Here is a 22,585-nt window from a genome sequence, read left to right as displayed (position 1 = left end):
AGCTTTGGATCAAAGTCTAAGGCCTTCATAGACAAACACAACCTGCGTAAACTTGTCCTTGGCAATGCTTGAGAGCTTGGATTCTCAAACCCAGTCCTCTTGGACCACTAACGGTCCGGGTTTTCCTGTTGATCCGCAACTCGCTTAACAAGTCCATTTCTGCAGTTGTATTTCGATTACAGCTTAAATGCTTCCACGACATTCTGCACTTTCATTTCCTTCATCAATGGCCTTGTGGAAAGATCCTTGAGCTAGCAAATCTGTGTTGACAAAACAAAGCTGCGCCTGGTTTGGAGTTCAGTTGGCAGTGCTCGCCTGTCTCCATATTAGTTATTCAAAGAGAAGCCCTGTTAGACCAACAGGAACTACTGTTCCCAGAGAGCTATGTAGCTGTGCCACTATAAATAGAGCAATCTCCAATTTAGTCTGGAAGTTCTTGACCGCCTCCTGGTGGCACAGTAGCAAGTTATTTAGATTTAGATTTTCTGTCCTTGTTCGATATAATTTAGTTTAGTTATTGGCGGACCACACTAGCCTAGCATTACAGGGTTTCCTGGTGGTTATTATACATTCATTATAAAAAATACATTTAGTAAGACTCACATACTCTGTATACAATTACAATGCAAATTACCTTGTGCAGGGTAACAGAGTCTATTTACTGTAGAATGATATTCTGGTGACAAACTCTAGTAGCAGTGTGAAGGATGTATAAGCTATAAAAACATTTTGCAGAGCATAATTACAGTGCAGGTAATGATTTCTGTTTTTTTTTTTAGTTACAGTATCACCATCTGGGCAAATCACTACCTCTGGCACCTTGACCTTCAGTCGCTCAACGACAGGTGAAACCACTACCGTCCTTTCTGAGAGTCCAGCTCAGACGGGTGTTTTCACTGGAACAACTGGTAAGATGAGAGAGATTTCATTTTGTTTTTTAAAATGAGTATTTGAGTATTTTGTTGATTTTCTTTATTCAGGGATATTGCTGACAGGGACAAGACACAGCTGGTAACATCATAAAGTGGAACACCAATAGCGTTGATGTTAATTCCTGTTGTTTATAATCCTTTGTAATTCATTTTGACAGTCGGTTTACAATTCCAATTCCTTCAATGGAATTGGTATTTTAGAGACGTTAGTGGTTGTGATTTGTTCAGCTGCTTTCATTTGAAGCCAATTGAATTGATTAAATGTGACTTTAATTGAAGTAATTTGTTGCCATTGTAAGAAGCTCATTTTAACAGAATACTGCTAATTGCAGTTTTGATCAGCGTGTTGAAATTGATTAAAAGGGAATTTAAATTGTGAATTGATTAAAAAAAGGAAATAGAATTGGAATTAAAAAACAGGAGTTAACCTCAACCCTGAATACAAATAATTCTGGGCCCTTTTCACAACCCAACCCCCCCCTCCCCCAAAAAAAACAATTCTAATTAAATTTACTGCTGTATAATCCCAGATGAATGATAGCAATGTTACTGGTGTAGTCTGTGCTCAGTAACTATTAGCATCAGCCACTAGAGGTCCCTGTAAATCTGATCTTGAAAATCCATAGCCAAATCCTTGTGAAAAATAGTAAAGCAAACGAGAATGCTTGTACTGGACAAGTGCTTAACTGGTTGTCAGGTGTTACCTTCTGGAATGAATGGGATTTGTATACATCTTACCTGTCAGGGGCTACCTGTCTGACATTGATTACACCTATCTAAAGAAACCCAATCCTGATTAAACTTGCCCAGGACGTTCTGTAACTCAAGTTATTGAGTATGTTGTAATTGTATGTGGAGGCTGCCTCCACTCATGCTCAGTATTGCCCGTCATCTTGGGCACTTGCTGGCCTTACATTTTAATTTATGCATTGCGTGGTTTGTGCAGAAATACACGGAAGGCGTAAAAGGGATAATGGGAACAGAGGCATTCACAAACAGAATAATATATTCATATACAGGTTGGATAAGCGTGGATTTTGAAATAAGCCAAAAACAAAGAGAACTGACTATAATATTGTTCCTCCTTTTTTTGCCTTAGTTGTGTCTAGGCAGAAATAAATGCAGGTGTTTGTGATTAACATGCCCTGACATTCATCAGTAAAAACTCTAGCATCGACTTATCTTATTGGGTTCTATTTTCAGTGCAAAGGCAAAAGCGTATTTTCAGAGTGCGATAACATGGTGTCAAATAATTTCCTGCAATCAAATTGCTGGGTTTATATCACTTTGTATTATTCCTCTCAGAAAATGTGCATTTACCATTGCATTTTCTGCTTCAAAAATGTTTTAAAGGCAAACTAGAAGTGAAAAGTGGGTATGTTTAGTTCCAACAATAATTAAAATGTGTGAATAAAAAATTATTTAAATTATATACAGTATAAAAATTGCACACATTTTCATGGTGTTAAAATACTTTGTAGCTGTAAAGCCCATTTTATTGTACCAGCGTTACAGGTTTATAAATAATCCAAAAACAATCACAACATTTATGTTATTCCTCCTTTGCTAAAATAGCTTTTTGAAGAACTTGACTGCATGAATATAATATAGCCCTGATTGTTTACTTACTTTGTGAGGATTCTGATATTTGCCAGTTCATTATACAAGACCAGTGTCAATTCTATCATACAGTCTCCAGCCCCAAATCAAGTTTATTTATTGCATGAAAAGAACACTAGGATCAGTCACTTAAATTCAGCTTTTGGCTTCCAAATACAGACACTTTGACCTTTATGGGAGTAATGCATTTCGTGTATCAGGTGATACAGTATAATGGTCCCTTCTGGGACTAGACAGCCAGTACTGTAGCTTTAGTTCTTTAATCAATAACCGTGAGTTAGTTCTAGGTTCATGAATGTGTTTGTCTCTATCTGTATAATGCCTATCAATATGTGGTATCAATATGTGTGTTTATGGAGATACCCAGCAAACATAGTGATTTTAAATAAAATTAGTTGTGACTGCTCCCCGTTCCCTTCTGCTAAATAATTCCTGAAAAAGCAGCACATTCAGGGGCGTTATGAACATAGACCTGCGGTCCTTACCACTGTTTTATAAACTGTGAAAACTTTGACTGATGTAACCCTCTCCAGAATTCATATGTGTAAGCCAGAGAAAGAAGTGTCAATTAAGCTGCTGTTGATTTTCTGTCATGCTTTTTTCACTTCCAATACCTGTGACTGATAAATTAAGCAAAGTCAAACCCTGAACTTGGCATTGGCGTAAGTACCATAACAAGGACAGCAATTAAGTGGTTGGCCAGTGATAGTCTGTCAATGTATGTATCGGTTGCTGAATTAAATTGAAATCTCAACGGCCTTATCTACATAACCCCTGATTCTGTCTGGCACAAAATAGCTATCTATATCTTGGTGGAACATAATTTTGGGGAATGTTGGGAATTCAGATACTGGTAAAGAACTCTGAGTGTTAATTAAAAGATAATGCCAAAGGCTGGGAAGCCTATTGTTAAATTTATTTTTTTTCTTCCCAAAACTTTAAACTGCTGCTGCTTCGAAGCTGTGTGACTGATCGTGTTCTGACTTGACGGGTAACAAGCTGGATACATTGGCTGTCAGATGCTCAAAAACCTTTGCTGCTGCGTCATTGCAATTGGCGCAGTGACGCATTTTTTAATAAAACCTTTCAAAATCTTCTTGGGAACCGGTGAAGCGATTGATCTGAAACTTGGCATATATCATCAGCATCCAAACCCGCATCAAGTTTGCAAAGCAGAAGTTGCTGTGATAAATTTTAATGTCAAAATTTTTTAATGCCACAAATCTTATCGAAAACACATCCCTAACAACAAACTGCTGCTGTTTGAAAACCGTTTGTCCAGCAAACTCCAAATTTGGTAGTTATCGTCCCAGTAACAATGGGATACAAATATGTGAAAATGGTGATGTTTTATAAAACAAGATGCATGCCACTTACACGTTTACATTTGAAATTTAAACCTGCGTCAGTTGACAAACGATTTACTTGACTAACTCCAAACTTCATAAGCATCTTCCCTGATACTGTATCAGTACAGCTGACTTAAAATTGTGTTGAGCGGAAACGAAAATGGCCGTTTGACACATTTTTTTAGAAACCTTTCGAAATCTTCTTCTTGGGAACCAGTAAAGCGATTGATCTGACAATTGGCATATATCATCAGCATCCAAACCTGCATCAAGATTGTGAAGCACAAGTTTGTGCGATAAATTTTAATGTCAAAATGGCTGCCACAAATCTTATCGAAACGTGCCCTTAACAGCAAACTGCTGCTATTTGAAAACTGTTTCACCAACAATCTCCAAACATGGTAGTTATTTCCCCAGTAACAATGGAGTAAAAATATGTCAAAGTGGTTATGTTTTATAAAACAAGATGGCCACCAGGTGTATGTTTACGTCTGAAATTTTAAACTGCCTCAGTTGACAAACAATTTACTTGACTAACTCAAAACTTCACAAGCATCATCCTTAACATTGTAGAAATACAACTGACTTTTAAGAAACTTGCATTAAAAACAAGATGGCTGCCTGACGCATTTTTGGAAAAAAAAAACCTTTCAAAATCTTCTTCTGTGGAACTGTTGAAGTTGCTGATTTTAAACTTGGCACATTGAGAACTAAACACGCTTAGACGGATACTGATACTGGGGCTTGGGAGCCGTAAAACTGCCTGGCAGTTCTAGTTGTTATTATTATTATTATTATTATTATTAAGCTATTGTTCCACAAACTGATTGCTTCTGTTCTAAAGGGAAGACTTTCACAAACATCTCATATTTACAGCAGCAGTCCTGAGATAGCTCTGGATCTTAAGCTGCATTCTTATCACACTATACCTTTTGAAGCCATCTGTCTCATTGCTTAATTTTGCCACTTCATTTTTCACATTTTATATTAGAAATGAACACCTTTTTAATTGTCACAGAGTCAGCAGGGCTCAATTCACATGGTTTTCTCAGCAACTTCTATCTGAGAATTTTGTTTGTAATTAAGTTCTAACACTTTAGATAGATAGATCTGACTATCTATCTATATAAAACTTGTCATATAACTTTTTAGAGGGCATGAGAAGGACAAAATAATAGCCGATAATATTAGAATTATTGAAGAAGAGCACAGAGAGTGTTTAATAGTGTTATTTACTCTTTGTTCTGCTTGCTATGAATTGCACACTTTCAATGTATATGGTATTATATTGCAGGGTTTTATTTTTAAACACCAAATGTTTTTAGGGCTTTGAAGTTTGCTCTGGAAGGTCGCAATCTTAAAAGTTCTAATACAAACTAGAAGGTAAATTGTCGTGGGATGGGACATTTGTTGCCCGTTTTGCCTCATTTTGAGTTTTCTGAATAGTTTATTGCCCTGCGTCAAAAATAGCCATTAGTGTCATATGTAGATATGGGAAATAAACAACAGATCGACATTTTACTATAATTAGTCAAAGTCAATGGCCAGAAAACTTGTTGTCTAAAAATGGTTGTTAGAGACAACATCACACCACACAACAAGCAAGTTCAGTATGTTTATTGACTTATAATTGCAATGATACCGATTCGCAGAGAGCCTTAGTAGAGGTCACAGAGCAGTTTTCATTGTTGCAGTGGCCTTTGTGCTTGGTGAACATTTTGCTGCTACTTTTCCCTTTGTGTCCACCCCTGGAGATTAATATCCCCAGCGACAGATTGTCATCTCCCACAGTCCATTTTAAAGCAAATATACAATTCACAAAAGTAGTGAGGCAGACTAGCTTGCATTATGAGCCTCTCTTTACTGCTCATACAGCTGCACTATTTCAATGTTAGTCTGCCCACTGCAAATTTAAGAATGTCGATTGAAGAGAACTGACATGAGCACACTGTACTGCATTACCTGATCCTGCCTGATTCCAGTATTAATACCACATAGGTTATTTGTGTAAAATACCTTTGAAGGAACAGCAAGCCATGTGAATCATGAATCCCTGGTACTTCAGCGTGGAGACAAAAGAAGGCAGATTAGTTTGGCGTATATTTATTGCAACAGTGCTCTGGGCTTAATATAATATATTCAGTTCTATAGTTGTCGATAGAAGCTGAGATAGATGTTGGTTTGCATTGCTGAATATATACCATTTTTAAAGGCACAAAGGAACTGTGGTTCTTTGTGTTTTGTAGCCTTTTGGTTACCCTGGTTCCAGAAGTCATTCTTAATAGCACTGGTTTATGCAATGCATCTGGGTCTGCATGTATCCTTTTGACATCAGTGGATTATGTTTGTTGTTATCAAAGGCACCAAAATCCTCAAAGTACTAATTTTTAATTCAAAATTTCCCCTTAAGGTAGTACATTGGGTGAAGCTCAGGTTAGTGTTTGAGTGTTATTTTAATTTACTAATTTCTTTAATTAATGTGAGACCTGAAACTCTTCTTAATTGCAAATTAATAATTCAGTGATGAAAGCTCTTCTGTGAGATGAAGTGCTTTGCTATATAAAACTTTAAATTAGATGCATGATGTTATGTGCAATGTGATGGATGGGAATTTAACTGTACAGAGAAGACAAACATGCAAGAACTGGAACTGCACATTGCATTGTGGTGTCTGTCTCTTTCTGCCACACTGTGCAGATTTGTATCTCTGTTCGAAATGTATTCCTTAACAGTTGAAGGTAACAGTTTATGATATGATTGGCTGTGTGCCTCTACAATACCTTTAATTCCTCTTCCTGGAACTTCTTAAAACCTTGAAGTTCCACCGCAACATGGCTTTCCTGGCAAAACATTATAAAATAAAAGCAGGTTGTGAAAATAAGCAAGTATGGAAGCCAGTAATATCACTGCAGCTGAGTTACCTGGTGTTGATTTTTCGCAATTCTTTGCCTCTAATTGTTTTCCAGTCGTGCTCCATGTGTATCGTATTTGAGCTGCTTCAGTCGGATTGAAGTGCTGGTATTTGTTTACATATTTAGTGAGACTTGAAGTGCTGTGACAAGACAGAGCTGTCCGAGAGCGGAGAAAGTGGGCCGAATTGTCCCAGAGGTCAGCATATTTCTGAGACGCTGCAAAAGAGCTCTGGGGTGGGTGACCTTGAAGACCAAGGAGGGAGGGGGTCGCTGTCCTGTGACAGTCTCTGATCAAACATTTTTAACGCACTGTTTTTAACAATTAAGGACACTGATAAAGAGGGACAGCATGTTTATTTTTAGAGTTTATATTATATAGCGATTAAACATTTAATGTAAATCCATTTATTTATTTATTTATCTATTTATTTATTTATTTGGATCTTTGGTAAAGTATTTCTTTTTTAATAAGGTTTTGGAAAATTGTTTCTTTAATGTGATCTTACTGTGTTTCTTTGTTGTGTTTCAGTGCTGACATCTCTTCCGGCTCTGGCAGTGAATCCTTCTATCCTGTCCAAGGTAGTGTCACCCAGCTTAGTGAATGGGCTGGAAGTGACTGAGCAGAGAAACTGGCTGTATCTGGAAGAGATGGCCAACACCCTGATCAACATGGCCCAGCAGCTCAAGACTCTCATTGAACAAGCCAAGCAATCCAGCCTGGCGTCCCGGGAAGCTACTCTCATGCAGGCCAAGTGTGATTCAGAAAGGAAAGATGTAAGAAAATGAATAAGGGAGGCATGCAAATACAAATCTTGCTTCCAAGTTTTTTTTTTTTTTTTTACTTGATGCATATTTTAAAAATGGTAACCAAAAACATTTGAATGTCCCTCTTGAATATTACAGAGTTAGTGGTTCAAGGTTTTAAAAAACAGATGACCAAGTAATGGTTATGCACCTTTTTACAATATTTTAAAGAATTAATCTTTTAGAAGCCAGGGTTTGAATACTTGGGCCACAATTGATGGTGGATCAGTTTGGGATAGCGGTCCATTACTGATGGTGTAAATAATGTAGATGGTGTTTTTAGTCCATTAGTTTGTTGTTGGTGATAAATGTTGTGCTTGTGTAAACTGACAGCACAGCAGGTTGCCAGCCACTTAAAAAGCAGTTTTACTGACAGGGATGGTCATTTTAACTGAGAAAGCAAAAATCTTCCATTACCTAACACTTAAATGCAGCAATATAAAATGGGAACTCTTTACCATACTTCCTGAACTGTGACCTGGTGTTCACTCAGCTCTGTGCTGACGCTCTCTGATTTTATAACTCTGTCCATTTTGCATGTTTGCTTCCATCAAACACAGATTTGCTTTAGGAAAGATGGAAAACCCTAAGGAGGAAACACATTTCCTACCCTGAATAGAGTAAGCCCTGCCCAATGAGGCATACAGGGCTTCCCCACAAACCAGCATGCTTCAGTGCTGATCTCATTAGAAGTACAAGGGAGCTGTGCTTGCCCACTCAATGCCAGTCTATGTGAAGACTGTAGGTACCTGAAATGTCTGCAATACTTAATGACAGTGCTCTTTACTGAAGCAGCTGTTGTCTGTTGTTGTTGTTTTATATACATATATATACATACACACACACACACACACACACACACACACACACACACACACACACACACATATATATATATATATATATATATATATATATATTATATAATAAAATAAAGGCTGTGTTAAAAGTACACTAGAGCATAATGCAGTGAAGTTTGATCATGTGTTGTTACCTCTATCACTTCAAGGCAAATCTATGATTCAGTAGCTGAAATTTAAAAAGGACATTTTTTTTAAAGCATGGCTGTGGGAATATTTAATATAGTTAATGGAAATAAACATAACCAGCCAGTAAATTGGAAGTTTTTTACCACAATACAATATACAGTGTTATCATGAATGTAATTAAATACATGCTTTTGAACAGTAGCATTATGACTTTACCTCTAAGATTTGATATACACGTTACAAATATCATACTGCTCAAAAAAAAAAAAAATTATAATAATAATAAAGGGAAATTAGCTATCAGATGAAGCATGTTGAATTTAGCACCGCAAGCCATCTGCATATTCCTATATTCTAATGATTCAGTACCATTCTGTTGGTGCAAGAGTGCAGTCACTGGCTGTAGTGTCATTTGGGATATGGGATATTAGAGAGCGTTTAACCCTTTTTAGTCTGGGTACCACTATGGTTGAAGTTGGCTTGATGTCTTCAGTAGAACTCTGTTAGTGCGGAACTACAGATAGACAAGGTTTAGAATTACAGTGTGAACAGAGTCTTATCGGAGAGTAATTTCAAAACCACTGCGGTGATATCCAGGTAAAATAAGCATGTTAGAATGTGACTTAGTACTGCTGAAAGTCATGTTTACTGCTTACCTGATGCTGTTGCAAAGACATTTAAACAGATGATTTAAAAAAATGGTCTTGCTTCATTGTACTTATGAATACCAATTTGTGAAGTGCTCTTGGGGTGCATTTGATACTCCTCTATAAAACTATAGCAAGTCATGAAGGTGAATGTTTAGGCTAATGCCCTGTTCAGTTATGCCGTACCTCTGCATTAGCGGAGTGGAAAGATTCAGATGTGACTTTGATTGCTCTCCAACTTTACAATACTGTTCATTAAAATGCATTTTAACTTGATTTTAATGCCCAACCACAATAATGGATCCCTTTCCTTAGTATTTAGAATTCTTCATTTCCATTAAATTGTACTGCCTGATCTCTTAGTGTTTCCAGACCAAAAACCCCCCAAAAAGCATACATTATGCAATCTTCCGCATTTGCTTTGCACTGCAAAATGTTAGTTTGCTGTATCTGGTTTAAGTCATTACCCAGTTTTAGACCTTTGGAGAATTACTGTATACAGTATAAAATATAAATGCTTGATTAATTCACATTAATTGCATTTTCTAAAAGCCACACGTTAACTACCTCACAATTAGGAGAGGGAACTAGAACAATGTGGTGATTTTCTGTTTAATATAGCTGGTGAAAAAGAGGAGGGGGAAACTCCTGGGATTTCATATATTTTTAGCTGGGACCTGTATTGAGATTGCTCCTTTGATTAAGGACATCTGGAGACCAGTTGAGGAATGGGAGAGTTCTCGGTGATTAATTGGGTACAGTGCAATATTCCATGAATCAAACGCATTTTAAAAAGCTGTTTCCTTGTGATTTTTTTCCCTTTTAAATACTGGTTCCAAAGGTGGCAATTGGGCTTATCAAGCATCTGTGCTATTTGGCGCAAAGTGCCCCTATCTCCAGTATTGCACGGGGGAGGCCTTTTGCTGTGCCCACCTGTAGGCATGCTATTCTGGCAAGCTGTCCCATGCTGGTTCTGGAAAGCGAGGGCTGGTTCTGGAAAGCGAGGGCACATTATAATAAAGCCTTCTACCTGTGTCTGGACACTAAACAGTATCAGAGGCCTTCAATAAGATTTGAACTAACAGCTATGCACTCCAATGGTGTATTGGTGTATTTTTTTTTTTTTGTTAATGGAACAGCAAACAATGTGGTCAAGTCCTATTAAGTATAAGTTAAGTTTTATTTTAAGGTGGCTGCTTGTGAAGGTGATTTAAGCAGCAGGATTGTTTTTTAAGGACAGTTACTAGAACTTTGGAAGTGCTTATGCTTTTAGACACTTCTTTTTTTTTGTTACTTTCATGTTGTAATTCCAGCTTTAATCTCCTCTAGAAATTATAAGACAAGGATTTAGTGAGAAGGGTCATTCAGTTTGCTGGCTTTATCATTCCCTTTTGAGGATAGAAGGAGATATTTCAAGAGTTCAGCTCTTGACCTCTGGCCAGGCTATTATGCTATTCTTACATATATACAGCAATACAGGACTTCATAAACACTCAGTCACATTCTGTGGTAAAACTTGCATGTAGACCAACTATTTGGACAGTACCCTTATCATAGAAACACTCACCATATAATTGTCAATAGTGTAGGACCACTATGGCAACAGGGAGATGTAGCTTCAAAGTCTAAATGTCGACTATGATTCGCTTACTTTTGAATAATGTTATTTTCATGATTACTGCTTTTTGAATTATTTTGTGAAGTTCTGCTGTGGAGTTCAGTGGAACCAAAGCCCCAATACAAAGTAAAGTTTTAGTTGTTGTTATTGATTACTTAAACCAAGATGGCTCTTTACCAGATAGCCAAAGGGGAAATGGAAAGAAAATTATAGCCTAGCTGCTTTCATTGAGAGTTTAGCTTATCCCATTCAGAGGGATTACACTGTATGATTCATGCTTCTTTTAATGATGCAGGTTTACAGGAAAGCAGGGCTTGACACCAGATGTTTAAAGCTGGATTTGAGTGAGCGCTAAGCTTCAAATTGGATTTCATTTTAAAATTGATTCAAATAGCAGATAAACCCGCTTTACTACTTTTTAAAAATAGCCGTTGCCATCTAATTGGTTTCTAGTGTTTTGATTTCTATAGGTGCTTAAAGTACGCGGATTTGTCCATTAACCCCTTCCTTTACCTGGCTTTTCTCATTGCAGCCCTTTCAGAATCAAATCTCATTTCAACACACAGAAGATGCAGATGGGAAAACGGAAATCATTATTAAGGCAAGTAGGCAGCAAGCTCTTAAACAAAAATGAGTAAAAAAAAAAAAAAAAAAAAAAAAAAAAAAAAAAGAAAAAAGAGAAGACAAGTCTCTCTGTGTTTAATCTACAACTATGGCCAAAGGTTTTCCATCACCCTATAGAATTAACTCATTTTGCTTCATGAAGTCGAATGAAACCTGCTGAATAATGTTACGTTAACATGTTGAATTACGTACTGCTTTGTATTTTTCCATATACTTAACAAAAAAAAGCGATAACATTTGAAAAATGTGACATTTCAAAATCTAACATGAAATATTGTACTACTATTATGGCTTCTCGTAGACGTTTGCAATATCATTTTGGAGTTTGTTTGATTACATGATTTAAAATAAAATATGTAAATGATGTTATTTATTATTTATTTATTTATTAAATTACATCTTGACCGTAAAATTCTAGGTGATGCCAAACGTTTGGCAATAGCTGTTTGTGATATTGGGTGCATAAAGAATGCAGTGCTTAATACAGCAGGACTAGAATGAAATGTAGTAAGGTAACATAGTTTCAGCAAAAAATCTGACCAGTTGCAAAACCTTACACAACTTTATGGTAGTAGTGGCTTGGATTTTCCACTTTTCCCTCATAAGTTGTGTTGAAAATGCCTTTTCGTTTTTAACTCATGCAGTATGGAAATAAATGAAGCGGTAAAAGGAAAATGTAATTCAGGTGTAATTGCAGAAAGTGTGATTTACAATTTCATTAATTTTTTAAAACTTGCTTAAATTAAGTAAGTCATGCCTTATCATTACAGAACAGAATGGGGGAAAATTGACCAAATAATTCCTATACTTGGGTATTCTTGAAGCTATGGAAGTATCCTTCTTGGTTGTATTAATTCTCCATATGGAGAATAAGTAAGTCATTCTAACTGTGATTTGCGCATGAGGCATTAATGGTAGATAAATCTTGACCCTAATAGATACTGTGTTAATAGAAGAGTTAGCTTGTGGGAGTGCTTTTACTGTATTGTCGGGCGATACAGGAAATAGTAGCTGTTATAGATGACTGCAGCAAAAATACATTAAGTTGCCATCCATCATAGAAGTGTTGCATAAGGAGCAGTGGAGATACAGTACAGGAAATGAAGAAACAGGGCTGATGTAACTAGAAGCGCTTTCATCTTCTCAGCATTTTCTGCATTGCAGTGAGCATGTACAGTGCCTATAGAAAGTCTACACCCCCTTGAACTTTTTTCACATTTTGTTGTGTCAGTGCCTCAGTTTCATGCTTTTAAATGAGGATTTTTTTCCACTTATCTACACACCATACTCCACACTGTTAAGGGGGAAAAAGTTTTTATTGAAAAAAATTATATATTAAAAATACAAAATTGAAAGATCATAATTGGTTAAGTCTCCACTCCCTGAGTTAATACTTGGTGGAAGCACCTTTGGCAGCAATTACAGCTATGAGTCTGTTGGGATAGGTCTCTACCAACTTTGCACACCTAGATTTGGCAATATTTGACCATTCTTCTTTACAAAACTATCCATGCTCTGTCAAGCTCCCTGAAGTGTTGATGGACAGCAATCTTCAAGTCATGCCACAAATTTTCAATATTTAAGTCGGGACTCTGACTGGGCCACTCAAGGACATTTACCTTTTTGTTCCTTAGCCACTCCAGTGTAGCTTTGGCTGTGTGCTTTGGGTCATTGTCATACTGAAAGGTGAACTTCCGTCCCAGTTTCAGTTTTCTTGCAGAGGGCAGCAGGTATTCCTCAAGGACTTCTCTGTACTTGGCTCCATTCATTTTCCCTTCTATCCTGACAAGTGCCCCAGTCCCTGCCAATGAGAAACATCGCCATAACATGATGCTGTCACCACCATGCTTCACAGTAGGGATGGTGTTCTTTGGGACATGCGCTGTGTTGGGTTTGCGCAAAACATAGTGCTTTGCACATGGCTATAGAATTTTTTTTTACAGTGTTTTTTTTGCATACTTCAAACAGGATTCAATGTGGGATTTCTTGAGTAATGGCTTCCTTCTTGCCACCCTACCATACAGGCCAGATTTGTGGAGTGCTTGGGATATTGTTGTCACATGCACACTTTGACCAGTCTTGGTCATAAAAGCCTGTAGCTCTTGCAGAGTTGCCATTGGCCTCTAGGTAGCCTCTCTGATCAGTCTCCTTCTTGCTTGGTCATCCAGTTTGGAGGGACGGCCTGATCTAGGCAGGGTCTTGGTGGTGCAATACACCTTTCACTTCTTAATAATCGTCTTGACCGTGCTCCAAGGGATATTCAAGGCCTTTGATATTTTTTTATACCCATCCCCTGATCTGTGCTTTTCAACAGCGTTGTCCCAGAGTTTTTTTGAAAGCACCTTGGTGCTCATGGTTGTGTCTTTGCTTTGAAATGCACTACCCAGCAGAGGGAACCTACAGGAACTTCTGAATTTATCCTGAAATCATGTGAATCACTACAACACAGATGGAGGCCACTTAACTTGGTGTGTGATTTTGAAGGCGATTGGTTACACCTGAGCTAATTTAGGATTGCTATTACAAGGTGTGGGGTTGGACACTTATCCAACCAAGCTATTTCCGTTTTTATTTTTAATTAATTTTCTATACATTTCTAGAATATTGGAAGTTGTGGGGTAGGATGTGTAGATAAAAAATAAATAAAAAGAAAAACTCTTTCTATAGGCACTGTAAGTGCATACAAACACACAATCCCCTGCCAGAGATGCATATTCCTGAGACAGTGTATAGAGCAGGCAGCCATCTGTACATTTAACTGCTTGTGCAATTGGAATGAAACTTGGTAAGGACATTCTATAGCACATGACTGAGTGTATCAGCATTTGGGGGTGTATGGAGGTGCCTCTATGTCAAACTTGCATTGTTGCAACTACATACAGTGTATGTAGGTTGTGGTCCATTTTATTTGTTCATCTTGCTGATATCGCTTCATTTTGTATTTGAGGGGGAATGTATGTCAATGGCAGTTGCACACAAGTCAAATACTGTTCATAGACATAAACAATTGTGTAAAAAAAAAAAAAAAAAAATGCTGCTTGTACTATAGAATTCTGGGTCCATCAACACAGCGTACAACACTTTCAGGTCACTAGAAACAATCCAAATATCACATTTAACTGACTATCCAGGTTTGTAGCTAGGAGTACTGATTAGAAAAAAGTCTTTAACAACTGTTTCACCATTAAGTCTTTATCAGTGTCTTGTCATGGCTACTTTTCAAGGTCGCATCACAAGTGGCTCAAACTCTAGCGCTATTGAATACAATGCAAGAGTGAGGGGCACTGCATCTTTAACAAACATTGTCTGGCTTCAAAACAGTGAACTCCCACACTGCCGTCATTCATTTATAACTAATTGACAGGAGAATTGCTCCTAATGTGCTGCGCGTGGGGGTCATATGCAGTGTCTGGCTAGTTTTTTAGCAGGTTGTTTGTTCCAGGGACTGTGTGTGAGAACAGATTCTCTCTAGCAAGACACCTGGGGGGATGTCATGTCTTGTTAAACACTGGTAATGTCTTGTTTTGGCACATTATATTAAATCAAAGTACAATGTGTACATGTTGATTTGATTTCGATTTCTTAATGGAATGATTTCCGATCTGCAGCCTCTTGTATTTGGAACTGTTTTTGAGAAGTGTTGAAGAGAAAGAAAAAAAGTAAGACTATATTAGAAATACACCCATCCGGCTTTTTATCAATTTCATTCACACAACTTACTGTGCTGAGACAAAAGCATGGCTGTATACATTTCCTCAGATAACAATGTGTATACCCATGTATAAACCCATCTGCCTAGTTGCACGATTTTCCGATAGTAACCTAATGGGTGTTAGATAGCTTGGATCACCATTAGGGGGGTGGCAATCCTGTATAGGTGCATGGTCTTTCTTCCAGTTACTGTAGGTTTTTCTTTACAAAAGTTACCTTTTGTAAAGAAGCTGCTATCTAGAAAAGTACTATTTCCTTGTACCTAAAAAAAAAAAAAAGTGAAATATTAAGGGCAGTGAATTAGTGAATGGTCTACACAGTAAGGATAGTCCAGGTACAATTTACTGTCAACACAGCCACACCTTAAATTAACAGGATTAAATTAATTATTGAATCATGAAATAATTAACTGTAACTGTAATTGCAGTTAAACTGCAGGTCCTCCAAGACTAATAGGGGAAGTGTTGCTCTAACCTGTGGTCTCCCCCCCCACTGTGTTTAACTAATTGTGTTCTTTCTGTTCATTGATCTTGCAGCAAATGTGTGTTAACTGTGGTCGAGAAGCAATGAATGAGTGTACCGGCTGCCACAAGGTCAATTACTGCTCAACTTTTTGCCAGCGCAAGGTACTTACAGATTCTACTTCTGCTTGTTAACTCGCCTCGTTTTAGGGGCTAGCAAATTCCGTACACAATGCAGCAGGATATCCACAAATTATAATTTATTTAAAAGGATTCAGTTGAACTGTGATTTCAAGTGTTACGAGTGTAATAAAGTATTTCTATTCAGGATGACCCTCTTCTACTGTGTGTAGAGTGACACATTATAGTGCAGTTTGGTTCTGTTGTTGTACTGAAATGTCTCCTTTAACGCTGTGCCCAGGTTGGCCCTGTACAGTAGCACTGTTTGGGAGACAAGGTTGAACTCTGTTTCGTAGGTTTTTCAGTATCATGCAGTGTCATGCAGTAGGATAGGGTCACCATGAATAAACTCAATCTCAACAGAAAAAAGGAGCCTGCGTTTTGATTTTCTATTTAAAGCTATTTGATGCCCTGTGGTGTCTGAAACTAGGGAACAGATTTTCTTTCCAAAATTATGTTTTACTATTGTCCAAAATGATGTTTTACTTTTATTATATATTTTTTGTTTGATATGGAGTGTTAGTTATCGTGAGCATTTTGCTTGCGACTGAAATTACCTGTTGTTATTTCATGAATATGTAAACCCCAATCAGGTGTAGTTCATAAAAATGTACACATTATTAAAAAATAGAAGCTCAGGTGGTGGGTGGAATTAGAGAAAAAAAAAAGTAGATGTTCCCTCTTGTTTATATTATAATAATTAATAATATAATAATAATAATAATAATAATAATAATAATAATAATAAACCTTTAAGGTGACCATATGGATTTAAATTAGTTTTTTTCTAAAAGTGGCATGTTTTACATTCTGAATGCAGGTTCGCTGATGTGTACAGGGACAAGCAGGGTATGTAGCTGGGGAAAAAATGATGGATGATTTTGGTCTGTGTTAGTCTGCCTAATGGGTGTATAAATTGGAGCCTTTGTGAGGTTTCAGTATGCAATTATTGCATACAGACTGTGTGGATGATGCCATTAATTAACTACCTTTCTTCAGTGGTGTGATTGAGGTGTGGGTGATGTACTGACAGATGGAGAGACACAGAAATCGCCTGGAAGCGCACCTGGCTCTCAGATCATTTACAAAAATAAACACATGCAAATCCCCCGTCTCTGTCACATGTGGATATTGGCTGTTGATTCTTAATTGGTCCTCAAAGACAGCCTTGTACATCATACAGCTTTATTTAGCAAAAATATATTTGTACACCTCTAAGTGCCTTTTAACTAATAGAGAATGCCCTCTGTACAACTTAGGATGCGATAAAAGCCCATATGCTGAGAGAGAGATGCAGTCTGTTGATCACTATCTCAAGCCAACACCTCCACTAGAACAGACCCTGAAGAACAACAACTGGTACTTCACGCCTGATGATGATGATAATAATAATAATCTTTATTTTTATATTGCACCTTTCATAGTGGACCACCATCACGAAGCGCTTTACAAGATAAGAGGCTAGGGTGTGTGAACTGTGCATCAGCTGCTCATTTACAACAACGTCTCACCCGAAAGACGGAGCACAAGGAGGTTAAGTGACTCAGGGTCACACAGTGATTCAGTGGCTGAGCTGGGATTTGAACCTGTTTCTTTAACCACGGGACCACACAGCCTCCTATAATCAAAAGAAAAACAGTGATGCCTTTTGAAAACTCGAAACAACTAATTAATACAACAAGCAAAGACACTTGCATAAATAATGAGAAAGAAAACTACAAATTAGGAGTATTTTTACATCATCTAAATTAAATAATAAATGAGATAAATATGTACCTAATGCCTTTGTTTTACCATAATATTATTCTAGTGTAATGTTGGCCATTTTGCTGGTCTCACAGTGAAATTCCAGTGCAACTGTCTCATTATCTGACTCTTGCATCATTGGCAACAAGCAGTTCAGGATACATAACCTTTAAACATTTTCTTTTTTTAAAAATAAATAAACAAGGTTGTTCTTTCCTGAGATTCTACTAATCTAGATTTTTATATAAATAGACCCTCAAAATCCAAACTTATTTTTACATTTTCAATCTTTGCTCATTCCTTTATTTGTCCGTGTCTGTAATTCTAGTGGGTTTTACAGTGCTGTCTCTGTTCTGTGTACTGCCGGATGTAATACAGTTTTCACACAATAGCCTTCTGACTAGTTTGGTATAGTCCAGATGCTGTTTCACAGTACTTTTACTCTGCTGCAGCGCCATTTATTTGGATTCTACAGTATCATGATGCAACACTTGTATACAATTTTTCTGTTGCATAGAAATGCTGTGGTTGGCTTGTAATGACAACATAATTTATAAGAGAGGCAGCCACTGCGCTTCAGTGGAGGCCGTGGGTCAAAATGCAGTAATGTATTCATGCCACGTGACAGTATCACAGCATCTAATAAACAGAGCATTCAACTACTTGTAGACGTCTCCTTTCTGAAATGGTGTCTCCTTTTTCGTTACCAATAGGACTGGAAGGATCACCAGCATATTTGCTGCCAGCAAACAACAACAGCAACAACAGCAGTGGCTGTCCAGGGAGAAGAGGTTCACATAGCAGAAATGGACGTTGAGAAAGTCAGAGTCTAACAGGCAACTTGTTGAGCCCTCGAACAAAAGAAATGGGGGAAAACTCCTTTAGAAAAACTTGCAGGAGACGTGATTCTTTGTGCAGTGCAGAGACTGACTGATTTCAAACATTGTGGAGCTCCCTGCTCCACGACTCCGCTTTCATCAGAGGCTTTTGCTCTGTGTGGATTTATTGCACATTATGCTTTATGTGCTTTTTTATTATTATTTTTTTTATATATATATTTTTATTTGGAACATTGTATTTATGTCTAATTTTGACAGCATTTAAAATAATCAAACCTGTGGAAATCTTTAAAAAGCATAAAGTGTTTAAGATAAGTTTACAACTGTTGTTCATTTGTGTTTTCTTTAAACTTTTTGGTCGAAAGTAACTGGAGGTTAACTGTAGGGAAAATGGCACTTCATAAGGAGAATCTTTTACAAATCCGTTTGCACTGACCTTCAGTTATATTCTGACAGATGCATAAATATGAAGCCAAAGGAGTAGCTTAATTTTCTGCTCATGTCAGATTTTTTGCGGGAGATGGACTCGTCACCTTACCCACTCCAATATTATTTACTAAGTTCAGTAGCGGCAGTCCTACTGGCTTATCTTAACATGAACACTACCCTGAGTGCACAAGTGCGGGGCTTTACCGGGCAGTCACTGTATTAATAAACCAATGTTGATCACTGAACGTAACAAGGTATTATCTAACAGGATTATAGCCGCTGAATTTTTACAGTTTTATAAATTGCATTAATAAGAGAAGGAGGAGAGGACTAAAGGGATACAGGCAGTCCTCGCACTTACGACACAATTGGTTCCTGAAAGTCGCGTTGTAAGTCGAAGCACATTTTCCCATAGGAACAATGTTATAAATTGGGGTTACATTCCTGATTCTCTGGTCAGATAATATCTTTTTACAAAAATAACCTGTTATATTGTACTCATGCAAATATTTTTTTAAATCTTTACACCTAGCATGGTGATTACACGCATATTACTCAGGCATCTATATGGCTTGTGTAAAAGAACAGACTAGGGGCTTTCCAATGACGTATTCAGTGTGTGTATGTGGTACTCATAGCCGGAACTACGACCACCTGAAGTTAAACCCCTCATCATGTGGCAGAGTTCACAGCTTAGGTTTCATTTTGAGTCAATTGCTCTTATCAGACATTGTTAAGGGCAAATAAATTCTAAAAAAAAAACAGTTACCTGCATAAAAAAACCAAAAAAAAAAACCCAACAAACGCTATACTGAGTCAGGGTGACCACAACAGGTACTGAAGTTCGGACACCGAGCGTGCGCATGTGACGCGTGGCTTGTGTCTCGCCGTGTCGTAAATGCCGTATCGATATCGTAAAGTTTGTAACTTTAAATGGTTACAGATTTGTAGGAATATCATTTTAATTTTTCATTTGGCCTACCAAGTTCTACACAATATGATCTGTGAAACAAGCAGAAAAAAAGCAAATCCTGTGTGTTGTGTACTTGACCTTGTTTAACCAAAGGTTTTCTTAGTAATAGGATTATCAGTATCCTGTGGGCATTATTGGAAGGCAGTGGTATTTGTACTGGGTCTGTGGTGGTGTGAGTTGTGATTTATTTATTTTTTTTCCCCAGTAGATTGAACTTTATGTTGAGTTTCTCGCTGTTTGAGCTCACCAGACACCTGGCCGTTTGAGTGAGAAATGTGATGAGAAAACAGTTCCTGATGATTCGATTTCTCTAACCCGCAGCAGCGCCAGTCAATGTGGGATCCCCATCGAAGATCTGCAACTTCACACAGCCAGGACACTAATCTTCGATCCTGTTAAGAGGCTAAAATGTGTTTTGGAACATGGGAATTAACTCTAGGTTTTAAAAACGGTGAAGAAAGGTTATTAAGATCAATGGTTCATTCACCATTTTGTCAATGACAGATTTCTATCCTCAAAGGTTTCAAATACATTATCAAATGTTAACATCCACCTTCTGGAAATCACTCTTTAAATGCAACAGAAAGCTAACCCCCTCCTCTCACTGACAAATATAGGATACGTGAAAATTGTGTGTTATTGACAGGAGCAACTTTAAATCTGGAAAATTGAGAAGACTGATCAAACACAATCCTGGAAAGCTCAAAGTAAAGTAAAGAGCAACATTGTTGCAATTGTTGTAAAAACATTTTAATTTTGCAGCAGTCATGATGGGGATCCAAATAAAGTATAAGGGGGGCGTCAAATTCAGAATTCCTTTAAGAAGTATGTAAGTTTTTCAATGGCGACCGCAGGCACATTGAAATTGTGAGCAGGTTGAGCACAGAGCAGAAAGAGGGCATGTCTCACCCTTGCTTGTCTGAGATGCCTCAGACATCCAGCCAGTCTTTTGCATTAATATTTAGGGTCTACTAAATGAAATCAGATATAGGATTCACGTGTGTATCTAAATAATTCATAGAGCTATAAATCAAATTACTTCTCTCCTAATAATAAATGATTTTGATTTTTGGATGCAAAAGCATTGCTAAGTGTAGGTCTACAAAATTAATAATCCCATCTATATAATGTGCCTGGAGCGATGTCTCTTGAGACTTCTAAGGGAAACAATTGTGGTCTGAAAATAAAATGTGCAGGGCACAAATTGTTAAAACTCAATACATTCATGACATATGTTGGTGGATTCCATAATAGAGAAAATGTGTGCTTCAATGTTAGGATTTTGTTCCATCTGCCAGAAGTGCCAGAAGGGTGTTCCATCTTTTCCAACACTTTTTATTAACAATATGCAAATTAGCACAACTCTAGATTCCTAACTTCCTCAAACCTGGCTTGATATAAAACAGCTGTTGTGCTGCTAAGTCAGAAATTAATCAAACAACCAGTCTAATCAGATCACAGAAGGGACTGGGGTCTGATGTCATTTTTTTGTCTATTAAAAGAAAGAAAAAAAATAGCTCTAGTGGTTGTTGTGATTGGTTTTATTGAGTTTTTTTTTTTTTAAATCAATTTTATTTATTTATTTTTAAATAACGTTTTAATTTGAAATGCTACATTTTTGTCTGTCAGTAGTTTCTTTGTTATTCTGCTTGTGTGTCAAGGTGCTTCTTTCTACTTTGTGTATTTAATTAACCTAAGGATATTAACCCAGCTTTGGTTCTAGGTAAAAGTCATATTCAGATAACCAACCTACAGTGTATCGTATATATAATAATAATGGAGAAATAAAGCAGAGCTGTGCTGTATAAAGAATATATAAATGAAATTAAGCAGCACACGATAAGTACACCTAATTTAATGGATCAGTGTAAGCGAACAGGAATTCCTGTTATTAATGTGTGACTGCCATGTGACCTTGCCCTGTCTATTTAACCCAAATTGACTCCAGTAGATACTTGGCTGGTATCTTTAGACAGGGCATCCTCAATCCATTTCAAGGTTTAATGCCCCATATAGTTTTAAAAATTGTTTATACAAAGCTGTTACCTTTGCAATTATTGGTATATACGTGTTTCCTATAAAATGCAAAACCCAGTGGAGGTAGGTTGTCGAGGATTTGTGGCACACTCCACACCCCGATTTCTCCAAGACATTGGATTCAGTGGTCAAGAGTTGCGACGCATAGTGAAGAACTTATCTAGAGTAGCAGAGGAGCAGCAACTGGCCCTGGTTGAGACGAAAAGATTCTGGTTGGGGACCTCAAGCACTGTAGAGATAAAGCAACGTCGATGGAAAGGAAGGTAAGCAAGCTGGGCTGAGCTGAGTGGGGGGCGGAGGGGGTGATGCTGAGACACAGCAATCACTGTCAAGCCCTTGTAAGGTGTCATGTGCTAGTTGAAAAAAAACACCAAAGATGGAAGACGCCCACTTGAAGACCTCAGAGAAGTACCCTACTCAACTCAGTCCAGACGGTTGTCATGCTGATGCGCGAAGGAGGCCACACTGTGGTTGATCCCTGGAGTGGATGCGCCAGGGAGGAAAAATAAGCTGATCCCTGGAGCTAGCATTATACTTCAGGCATCACCCCTGGCAGAAGGATGTCTACATCGTCAGATGAAAGGGAACACATTAGTTTACAGCAAAAGAAGCTATGTCTTTCTTTGTACTTATCGTGGTGAGAGCTGAGTCCAATACCAGAGTGAAGTTTTGACAGCTACTCTCCTGTAATGGAAATAAAATGTAAAGTTTCCA

The 22,585-nt window shown here is 37.5% G+C and overlaps 1 protein-coding gene across 3 annotated transcripts in view; it reads left to right on the top strand.

The window, feature by feature from the left end:
- Positions 1 to 21,275, top strand: part of LOC121329519 (deformed epidermal autoregulatory factor 1 homolog) — a 28,763-nt gene extending 7,488 nt beyond the window's left edge. The window contains exons 9-13 of one of the 3 annotated variants that reach the window (XM_041275115.1): positions 780 to 908; positions 7,343 to 7,587; positions 11,404 to 11,472; positions 15,743 to 15,832; positions 20,040 to 21,275. In XM_041275115.1, coding sequence (XP_041131049.1) covers positions 780 to 908; positions 7,343 to 7,587; positions 11,404 to 11,472; positions 15,743 to 15,832; positions 20,040 to 20,042 — 536 coding nt within the window. In that variant the 3' untranslated portion in view covers positions 20,043 to 21,275. Of the gene's footprint in view, positions 1 to 779; positions 909 to 7,342; positions 7,588 to 11,403; positions 11,473 to 15,742; positions 15,833 to 16,667; positions 17,285 to 18,306; positions 19,065 to 20,039 lie in introns of those variants that run through there. The other 2 variants (XM_041275113.1, XM_041275114.1) reach the window with 2 other exon arrangements.
- The last annotated feature ends 1,310 nt before the right edge of the window (positions 21,276 to 22,585 follow it).

Source organism: Polyodon spathula, chromosome 17, assembly GCF_017654505.1.
Source record: "Polyodon spathula isolate WHYD16114869_AA chromosome 17, ASM1765450v1, whole genome shotgun sequence".
Classification (NCBI taxonomy): domain Eukaryota; kingdom Metazoa; phylum Chordata; class Actinopteri; order Acipenseriformes; family Polyodontidae; genus Polyodon; species Polyodon spathula.
Note: the sequence above shows the minus strand (reverse complement) of the source record. Positions and strands in the feature narration are given on the sequence as shown.